This window comes from Mobula hypostoma, unplaced genomic scaffold, assembly GCF_963921235.1.
Source record: "Mobula hypostoma unplaced genomic scaffold, sMobHyp1.1 scaffold_185, whole genome shotgun sequence".
NCBI classification, from domain to species: Eukaryota; Metazoa; Chordata; class Chondrichthyes; order Myliobatiformes; family Myliobatidae; genus Mobula; species Mobula hypostoma.
This window is the reverse complement of record NW_026948253.1, coordinates 5,737-16,805: the sequence shown is the minus strand read 5'-3', so window position 1 is coordinate 16,805 and position 11,069 is coordinate 5,737. Positions and strand designations below refer to the sequence as shown.

At 48.0% G+C, this 11,069-nt stretch overlaps 1 protein-coding gene across 1 annotated transcript; it reads left to right on the top strand.

Annotated features, from left to right (window-relative positions):
* The first annotated feature begins 321 nt into the window (after window positions 1-321).
* Window positions 322-1,720, top strand: LOC134342201 (probable G-protein coupled receptor 139). The gene is made up of 2 exons (XM_063040177.1): window positions 322-445; window positions 813-1,720. Exons 1-2 carry the CDS (start codon window positions 322-324, stop codon window positions 1,718-1,720), a joined length of 1,032 nt encoding a protein of 343 aa, XP_062896247.1.
* The last annotated feature ends 9,349 nt before the right edge of the window (window positions 1,721-11,069 follow it).

Here is an 11,069-nt window from a genome sequence, read left to right as displayed (position 1 = left end):
CACAAGAATGGGGTATCTAGCTCGGGATTTGAGTTAATTTCTCCCTATTGCACCTTTGAGATGATAATGAATGTGATGAAAAATGGCGATATATCCAAGTGAAAGAGCTTATCTACTGACAGACGTTTCTGAAAGTATTCTAGTTTAAGCCGGATTGTGTACAAGCGATACCTGACGAGTCAGTGAAGTCCGATTCTGTTCACCAGGCCCTGCGCTCATTCATTGACTAAACGGAGGGAACGAGTGCATCGGTTTCACCCTGGGACTGATGACCGACAGCGGGCACGGCCCCACTGACTCCGGGCCAGTACCGGCTCAATAATGATGAGAGTTCTGTTGAGTGGAATCTGTCGGCTGTACACCAGCCGATCATCCTACAGCTACTGTGTTCAGCTCTGTCACGGCTCTCATTCCCTACGGCTGGTGTCTGAATGGGGCTTCGAGGGTAAGAGCCATTGAAATGACGATCCCACTGGTAGTGAGTGCAGTGCGCAAGGGAGGTACGGGAGAGGATGGTGATCTCCCCTATTTTTCTGGGTTGTGATGGCGAATGAGCAGCAGTGCTGCCCCCTCTTGGTTACATCGCCAAGGTGACATCGAGAGCACGTCACCAGCAACTTAACCAGGAGCAAATGTGGAGTTCGGCTGCAAACCGTTTCAGTTCACTGAATGAGGAGATCTTTTTTTTCTCTCTTGAAATATATTTCCCCGGTATTATGTTGATCACTGTCGGAATAGTATCTTCACATTGGACTCCGAGAACGCTTCTCCTCGACCTGTTTGTAACTCTCAATTTGTGTCTCTTTCCCTAGCGAACCTATTGACGATAGTGGTCCTTTTCCTAGAGAATTGCGGCCTTTCCAAATGTATATCCCACTACATGGTTGCCATGGCAATGGCAGATCTCCTGGTGATGCTGTTTTGTATAATCGCGCATATCGTCATGTACCAGTTTCCATTCACCTTCCTGTCCTACACGTCCGCCTGCAAGGTCGTCCTGTACTTCATGTCGACCAGCCTACACACCTCGGTCTGGTACACTGTCCTGTTCACAGCCGATCGGTTTGTAGCGATCTGTTATCAGAAACTGAAAGAGAAATATTGCACAGTGAGGACAGCTGTTGCCGGCATTATAACGGTGCCGCTCCTGGTGCATTTACAGAGGGTCCCATATCTATTTCAGTCTAAACCTGTGATTACAGTTAAAGGTATTCATTGGGGTTGTCAGATGAGTTCGTGGTTCATGACGTCTCTTGTGGGAGTCGCATTCTCCATTCTGCAGATTATTTCAACGTTTATAATACCTTTTATTCTGATAGCCCTGTTTAACTGCCTGACAGTGAGGCGCATTTTAGTAGCCAGTAAAGTGCGCCGAGAACTGCGCGGTCACAGCAGTCAAACACAGAAGGATACGGAGATGGAAGGCCGCCGGAAATCCATCATTTTACTCTTTAGTGTGTCCGGCAGTTTCATTCTGTTGTGGCTGACGGTCACTATAAGTTTTCCGATCACCGGACTCACAGGAACCGCGCATTACGACGGCGATTACACCGACCCTGCATTTGTCGCTACTGAAGCCGGCTACATGCTCATGTATCTGAGTTCCTGCACGAACGCCTGCATTTATACAGCGACCCAGGCTAAGTTTAGAGAAGAAATGCGGCTGTTGTTAAAATCTCCTTGGACCCTGTTTTTAATATTGGTTAAAAAACACAGTTAAAGCAAAACACATGTTCCTAAAGGTCGAATGTTCATTAGTTACTAATTCTCCGCATCGGGCATCCGTCATTGGGTCGCGATGTACATCTGGGTTTTATGTGTTTAAGTATAATGCGCCTCGCTATTAAATTGACTTGGAATAAAATATAACTCCATTTCCGTGCAAGAGCGTCCTTGGTAGCCGTGACGTCATCAACAATTCCGGTATCCGATCATTTCATTCACTCGTTACGTTTGACAGCCGTGTTGACACTCAGGGCTCATTCGGTAACTGGGTAACTCGGGTAAAGGTGGAACCATCGCAATGACTTTTACACTGGCAGTGGAGATACGCTGCGGTCAGCACTGTGACAGAGCCGCCGTCTTGTAGATTGCAGTGGGGAATCAACGTTGCATAGATTCTGCCCCAGCTCGACTATGCCAATCCCCAAAACCATGATACAGCCCGTATACCGCTTTACTTCTGTTAACCAAGGGTTATCCAGACACATTTCCATCATTTTATTATCATCTGCGTCCAGCACGTCTGCTGCAGACATAACCACGCAGCAATGGGCGAGGAAACAATCTCTTCAGATCTGAGTGTGTATCTGTCTGTAGTTTTAGCCTCTGCTGACGTAGGAAATGACAAAGTTGTTGGCTATCTGTACAATATGCACCTACTCATAATTATAAAAAAAAACTTCCACAAGGACCCTTCACTTTATTTTTCTATTTGAAATAACCAAACTTCTCTTTGTAGTTTATCCCCTTCCCCGCAGACTATGAAACGATCTGGTGAATTTTGATCTGCCATCGCTCAGTTCTTCCAACATCCTTCCCATGATATGGCAATCAGGGTTGCACCCATTGCTCTCCGTCTGCTCTAACCAGTGCTTTGTATAGCTGTTACACCGAGTCGGAATTCTTCCACTCAAAGCCTCGGTATACAATGCAAGAATAACAAAAAACACTTTCGCTGTACTGTCCCACTGCATTCAGAGAGGTATGACCTAACTTTCCAAGGTTGCAACTAAAACGAGCCTCCAAAAATCTGCATGTCCCACCATAATTTTATTTCAGTCCTACCTTCACTCCTGTCATCCTTTTTTCTTCACTTAATTGAAGAATGCCTTGGGGTTTTCCTTTACCCTACTCGCCAAGGCCTTCTCATGCCCCCTTCTTGCTCTTCTCAGCCCCTTCTTAAGCTCCTTTCTTGCTTCCCCATATTCCTCAATAGACCCAGCTGATCCTTGCTTCCTAAACCTCATGTATGCTGCCTTCTTCCTCCTGACTAGATTTTCCACCTCATTTGTTACCCATGGTTCCTTCACCCTACCATTCTTTATCTTCCTCACCGGGACAAATTTATCCCTTACATCCCGCAAGAGATCTCTAAACATCGACCACATGTCCATAGTACAGTTCCTTGCAAAAACATCATCCCAATTCACACCCGCAAGTTCTGAACTGACTTGGAATAAAATAACACTCCATTTCCGTGCAAGAGCGTCCTTGACAGCCGTGACGTCATGAAGAATCCTGGTATCCGATCGCTCAGTTGATTTCATTCACACGTTGCGTTTGACAGCTGCGTTGACACTCAGGGCTCATTCGGCCGCAGGGTAACTCGGGTAAAGGTGGAGCCATCGCAATGACTTTCACACTGGCAGTGGAGATTCGCTGCGGTCAGCCCTGTGACAGAGCTACATTCTTGTAGATTGCAGTGGCGAATACATATTGCATAGATTCTGCCCCAGCTCGACCATGGCGACCTATGCCAATCCCCAGAGCCATAATATAGCCCGCATACCGCTCTACTTCTGTTAACCAAGGGTTATCCAGCCACGTTTCCATCATTTTGTTATCATCTGCATCCAGCACGTCCACTGTAGACATAACCACGCAGCACTGGGCGAGAAAACAATCTCTTCAGATCTGTCTATGTATGTGCCTGTAGTTTTAGCCTCTGCTGACGTAGGAAAAAAAAAACAAAGCTGTTGGCTATCTGTACAATATACACCTACTCATAATTATAAAAAAAAAACCTTCTACAAGGACCCTTCACTTTATTTTCTATTTGAAATAATCAAACTTCTCCTTGGAGTTTATCCCCTTCCCCGCAGACCATGAAACGATCTGGTAAATTTTGATCTGCCAGCGCTCAGATCTTCCAACATCCTTCTCATGGTATGGCAATCAGGATTGCAATCATTGCTCTCCGTCTGCTCTAACCAGTGCTTTGTATAGTTGTTAGACCGAGTCGGAATTCTTCCACTCAAAGCCCCGGTGTACAATGCAAGTAGAACAAAAAAAAAAAAAAACTCTTTTGCTGTACTGTCCCACTGCATTCAGAGAGGTATGACTTCGCATTACAAGGTTGCAACTGAAAACGAGCCTCCAAAGGTCTATATGTCCCAGCATATTTCAGAAAGTGCATTAAGTCACATTTTGCTTCATAAACAACAAAGGACCCAGCTGCAAATCTACAGCTCGCCGCTTATTGCCGCCGTCCGGAAGGAGAGACACGCACGCATACTAACATTTGCATCAATTTACCAAGCTAATTTTGTGACTACTTCGCCAATTCATCTCGGCTTTCCTGTACCTGCCATGGGAGCTTTGTTAGAAACATTACCAAAGTCAATCCAAACTCTATCTACCTTTCGCTTCGTTAAATCGTCAGATTATTCCTTTAAAAGCACAGTCAAATTTGTGAGACAAGATTTCCCCGGCAAAAGACCACGCCGACTCAAGTGTTTGCACGAATAACGGCACAACGAAATCGAGTTCGCTGGGTTTATAGTTCTGTGCCTTTGTATCTAACTCACTCCAATGTCTCGTCCAAATCAGTCCCATGATCCCAGAGTTCAGCGCTCTTTCAGTCATGCCCGCACGGCCCTCCCTCCACCGCGAACGTCCATCCTTCAGCTACCTGAGGTGAAATTTCCGTAGTACCATCCGTCAGCTCCCTAGCCTGTCTATTCCTTCCACTTCTTAGCATTCTCTCAGTGGAAAACTGGGCGAGATACGCATCCCGTCAAAAATCCATCCACAAGAATGCTCCAAGCCATATGGTAATAGACACGTAAGTGAAAGCGTTGCAGGAGAACCAAACGGGGCAAATAGAGCATAGCCTCCCGGGTAATAACTGGGGAATAGCAATCACACTGTGAAAATACGCGGAAATCCGAGTCGGCATATGAAATAGAAGCAAAAGCTATTCCTTAATGAGACATTATCACGGCTAATATTTCCCCACGAAGATGTTCTTGTTTTGTTCCAAATCTAATCCCGTTGACTGTATATTAAGAAATGGCTATTAGGAAGTATTTCAAAGACAGAGATTCCACGGAACTTCGGGTAAAAATTTACTAACATTGATTACATTCCTCAAAGGATATTCTGTCACAATGGAGGCGGGGGGGGGGGTGGGGGGGCGTGGGGATGGACCTAAATGCAAGACACAGACACTGAAGTACAAAGAACAGAAGAGCAGGAGTTGACGAGAGTAGGGACGTGACAGATAACAGGCAAGGAGCAGGGGTAAGAACACAGACTTGGGCTTGGACCCCGAGCCAGAGACTGGGCAAAGACCCAGAACCTTGGTCTTGCCTCCGGTTCGGGCCCCAGATCTAGGCAAGGACATGACATGACTGTAGGACTGGAGGCTGGAGTCTTGAGGCTTGAGAATAGAGACGGGCTTGGGGTCTTCAGGCTTGAGCTTGGAAACAGGCTTGGGGTCTGGAGTCTTGAGGCTTGAAGTCTGGGGTTTTGGTTTCAGGCCTGCAGGCTGGGGTCTTGGTCCTGAGGCTAGGGTACTTCGAGGCTTGGGGATGGACTCCGAGCCAGAGACTGGGAAAGGACCCAGAAACTGGTACTTCACTCGGGCTCGGACTCCAGAAGTAGGCGAGGACAAGACGAGGCTAGAGGACTGGACGTGGCTTGGGTGTGGAACTCCTGGCTAGGGCGAGACACAATGACAGGGAAAAGCACATGGGCAGGACTCGGATAGGACTTTGCTAGGCACGGACTGGACGACGGCCTCCGGGAGCACGGAACCTTGGACAAGGAGCACGGAACACAGAGCCGGGACCCTTCCGTGGGAACAGGACGTAGAGTCGGGACTCACATACTTAACACAGAGCCGGAACCCCTTCTTGGGAACAGGACATAGGGCCGGGACTCATACAGAGAACACTGAACATGAAGAGACGGATCCTAACACAAGGTGGCGGCAAACGGCCGGACCCACCTAGCGAACGCGTGCACAAGGAGAGACAATTCCACAGAACGAAACATAGTTCCTTATCTAAACCTAACAAGGCTCCGGTCTTGCTCCGGCGGTAAGACTTCAGCGATACAGGCGGGGTATACAGGCGTGGTATCCAGGCTAGATGAGCAGGCAGAGGGTCAGGTGAGGTATCCAGACAGAGAGTCAGACGAGGTATCCAGGCAGAGGGTCAGGCGAGGTATCCAGACAGAGAGTCAGACGAGGTATCCAGGCAGAGGGTCAGGCGAGGTATCCAGACAGAGAGTCAGGTGAGGTATCCAGGCAGAGAGTCAGGCGAGGTATCCAGGCAGAGTGTCAGGCGATGGGAAGAAAGAGAAGGAGGGGAACACAACAGTGCAGCAGGGAATCCCTGGTTTGCAGAGGTATTTATGTCTCAGCCTCAAAACGAGAAACATGTGTCCACAACAGAAACTGGGGAAAACCAGAAACCCCGGAACAAAGAACCATGCACCGGACTGTGATCCGAAACACGGACTTTACGGACCGGACTATGACATATTCTTCCCGTCACAGTTCCTAATTATCCCGTTTCTTAACTCCTCACCTGGGGAAAATTCCCTCTGTGTCCTCTCTAATGCATCCTGTCCGCAGTGTGTAAGTTTGGTTCAGTTTATTTCTGTTTCTTGTATTCACTCCTTGTATTCTCCTCAGCTCCGCCCTCCTGCATCCATTCTACTCTGTCATACTCCTCCTTTGGAGCTTCATTACATTCTTACTGTTTCCATGTCTCCGTTGTACATTTCCATGTTGGAAGATTCCCCACACATTTCTCTGAAGTTCCGTCTCTCGTCTTCTCTGCCAATACAGGGAAATTCCTTTCTGTATTTCAATTATTTCCTCTGCATATTCTTCCCACAACTCTCCCCAGTTCAGCACGGTGATATTTGGCTGGTCTTCATGCTCTTCAACATCTATTAGTCAGCAACATTCTTTCAGCCTTCACAAAACTTTTTTTTTTCTCTCTCCAACTCCACGTCTTTCAGCATTTTGAAGGGACCATTCTTCACCTGATTTTCCCTCGCCTCCATTATGTCCTGGTCCTGGAACTGACACATCCACTGTGATCCAGGGACTTGCAGCTTAGCAAAACAGCGGGCTAAGCGCTGGGGAAATTCTGGTCAGTCTCTGGAGTAGGTCTCTCTGCTGTGGGCCGAAGGGCCTGTAATGTGCTGTAAATATCTGTTCGATGTTCTATGTTCATACAGATTTTCTCTCCATTCAGAGAAAACAGAAATGGAGTGGTACATCTGTTAATTTTGCGTTCTTCATTGAACGTTGAAAGACACGTCTCCTGTGTTTTGTGAAAAAGACAGACGGATGAGTAACCGCTCCTGCTTATCCTTGACTGTCTTGTTCCTGCCACTTTAATTCCTCATTCCTCTAACTTGTGATCTTTGTGTGTCTGGCCACATGCACTAGTATATAGGTGAAACACCCTGGTTTCCTTGGCTGCGTAGGTCTAAGGAAGGCACTCTCAATTCCCGCCAAACTCGTGAGATTGAGAAGGCTCGATCCCAGCTCAAACCCCGGGATGAGTGGATGCTGCGTAATTTGCTATCCTATTACAAATAACAGACTTTACACGGCATACGATTAAAACAACTATATTTATGAACCTTAACTTAATTAAAAGTTTAGTAAAGAATGACAAAAAGAAAAGCCCAATCCAAATCAAACAGACAAATGGAGCTCATCTGGAACTTCTCTGTCACTGAGGCGCCGGGCCCTCTGTCAACATGAACGCCCACACCACCTCCCGAACAGCGCTCGCAATCCATCTCGAACAAACGGGTCTCCCACCGGATCTTATGCTACGGCCGAACCTCCCCAACGTCTTCTCTCCCCATTTCCAGTCGAAGAAGAACCCAAATGCAACCTTGGTGTCCCTCACCAGAGAAACATCCCCTTAATTCAACCATCCTAATTGGCTGGCACACGTGCTTTTGTTCAACCATAAGCCAAACAGGCTGAAAGCAAGCTGCGTTTACAGAACTGCCAATATGAAACACATACAGCATAACAGTAAAAGTAGGAAGCAGGGCATTACACTCTCCCCACACCAAAATAGTCATGTCCTCATGACTTGGAAATAATGTGTCCTCTCATATTAATAACACAGCTTTCAATAGAATTTCGTGATGTCATCAACTCCCATCTATTTGTAAAATGCAGTGACATATCTCACGAGGGGGATAGTCATAGCACTCTGTTCCCCTGGTGCTACATAGGCAACCCTGTCTGGGGGTCTCCTGATTCTCTGAGACCTCCTTATCCCATCTACCTCTTCAGTTTCAAACACTCCTTGGGATACCTCTGGTGTACACGTCGAGGCTTCCCCCGGTCTATCACTCGTGCCTTCCTATAATCCGGATCCGTCTGCACTGCTTCATCCCCAGATACTCTGGAACCTAGACCCGCTTCCTGGTCTCACAGCAAGCCTGTCCGAGCACTGCTAATCCCCCACACTCACCCGGCCCCCCTACCACGCCCAGGTCACCTTCCTCAGCGAGAGATAAGTGGGAAATCTCTTGCTCAATTTTTGGGGTGTTGGCGAAAGACAGCATAAACGACAACCCCTTTTCCTCATCTTCCGAGTCCATCAGTCTCTCCACGTTGCTTCAGAGTCTTCTTACTAGGTGTAGGGTTCAGGTCAGCCTCTGGGTTAACACGCACCTCTTGTCCCAGATGCAGAATCCTGACAGGCCCATTCCCATCCTCTTGTATCACCCAGAAAACTGGTACGTTTGGCATTTGACTCTCCATTACATAGGGCGTAGCCGCCCAGCGGTCAGCCAACATACGCTTCCCTGGTAGCCCCAAATTCATTATGAGTACTCGGTTTCCAGGCAGGCGTTCGGAGAAATTAAGTCTTTGGTCATACCTCCCCTTATTTCTTTGATTATCAGTTAATTCATAGCCTTTTTCAGCTCCCTGATCATATCGGACTCGTACTTCCGATAAGTCTTCTGTGGTAGATCTTCCTCACCAGTCTCAACACGGAGATCGACGGGCAAACTCTCCTCGTGCCCAGACATCCGATATATGGCGAGTACCCGGTCTCTTCATTTCGGGTGCAGTTGTCGATGTGGACCAGATGCCCAATATGTTGACTCCACTTGTTCTTTTTACTGATCTCCAAGGTTCCGAGCGTATCTCGCAAGGTCCGATTAAACCTATAGGGCGGGGTGATAGAGCGTAGTTCTCGACCCCAAGCATGCTGAGTAACTCATGTATGAGCCTACTCTCGAAATCTCGTCCCTGATCACTATTTATCCGCCTGGGGAGGTCTTAAGAAATGAAATACTTCTCCCATAACACCTTGGCCACCGTGGACGTACCCTGATCCTTGGTAGGGATGGTTTATACATATCTGGTGCATTGATCTGTAATGACCAAGACATTCGCCATGCTGCTGGCATCTGGATCTATTGACAGGACATCCATACACACGAGGTCAAGGGTCCCCGTACGGTTCAAGTGGGACAAAAGGGCGAACCTCGTTGGCACCATCTCCCTCCCTATACATCTAATGCACGACTTGCAGTACTCTTCAATCTCCCGTGTCATTCGGAGCCACTGGAATCGATCACTGAGCAACCCAAAGGTCTTTCAACCCCCAAATAGCCAGAATCACCTTGAAGCGGCTTCAGCACAATCCTCTGATACTTCTGAGGCAGAAGCAGCTGAGAGTGCTGAGGCCGGTCCAGAGCCGACGTGACCCTGTATTGGATCTGGTTTCTCCACTCCAGTCCGAGCCATTCACTCGGTAGTAGAGACACAGCAGAATGTTTAATCTTGTCTGTTTGGGTCATGTCCGCTGTCGCAACCGCTGATCAAATGGGACCAATATCCAGGTCATCTCGCTCAGCGGCCGCCACTTCCCCAGGGCTGAATTCTGGCAAACACTTTCTCCTCAGAGCAGTCAGGTTACAGTGAGCTTGTGGAACGGCACCATCAGAAGCTCCCAAATGATCTTCCATTTCTATCCTGCCCTTACCTTTCCTCTGCCTTCCCCGTGATAGAAAACCGGCACATAGCTTTGACTCCAGGGGTAGGGACGCTCTCCGACTCTCCCTCCCTGTCCAGCCCTTCTTGAGCATGCCCGGAAAATGCATCGGCAACAGTGTTCCCACTTCCCGGCCGGTACTTCAGGCTGAAATCATAGACAAACAACGCCGTCAACCAACGAAGGCCCTGTGGCATCCAATTTCGCCCAAGTCAGAATATAAATTAGGGGATTGTTGTCCGTCTTCACCTCAAACTTGGTACCATATAGATAATCACAGCTTATCCACCACAGCCCATTTCAATGCCAGGAACTCCAAACTGTAGGTGGGATCGTTTTACTCAGAGGGTGACAGACTTCGGGTGACAAACGCGACAGGATTCAACCCTGTGCCCTAACCAGGAAACAGAACATCGCCTAAGCCCAAAACCTCGGCTGTTCGTTTCCATGGATGCTGCCCGACCTACTGAGTTCCTCCAGCGTGCTGTGCGTGTTGCTTTAAAAAAAACGTACTGGTGGTGGGTTGGGGGTTGTTAGTTTTGGAGGGATGGCTTAGTCATTGGAGGTGTTGATCAGTCTTACTGCTTGAAGAAAGTAACTGATTTTAAGTCTGGTGCTCTGATTTTAAGTGTGGATGCTACGTAGCTTCCTCCCTCATGGGAAAGGGGCAAACAGACCACAGGCAGGATTAGTGGGATCCTGATGCTGCTGGCCCTTTTCCGGAGCCTTTCTGTATCTACGTCCCTGAGGGAAGGTAGGCTGGGGGTGCCGGTGATGCGTTGGGCAGTTTTGATGACCCGTTGTTCTAATGTTCCAGTGTCGGCCTGCCCTCTGCAGCACAGCTGTAGAAGGACGGGAGTGGAGATATGAGTACAGGTTAGACAACGTCTGTGGAAAGGGGAGAAAGGGAAGATGCTACCAGTCTATGACTTCAAATACAAGTTTGAAAACCATGCTGACTGCAGGTCGGGGGGTGAAGAGGAAAGAGGAGACCGAGTAATTTCAGTAGCAGGTGGTACAAGATTTCAACTGTCACCGGATCTGCTTAGAACACAGAACAGCACAAAAATA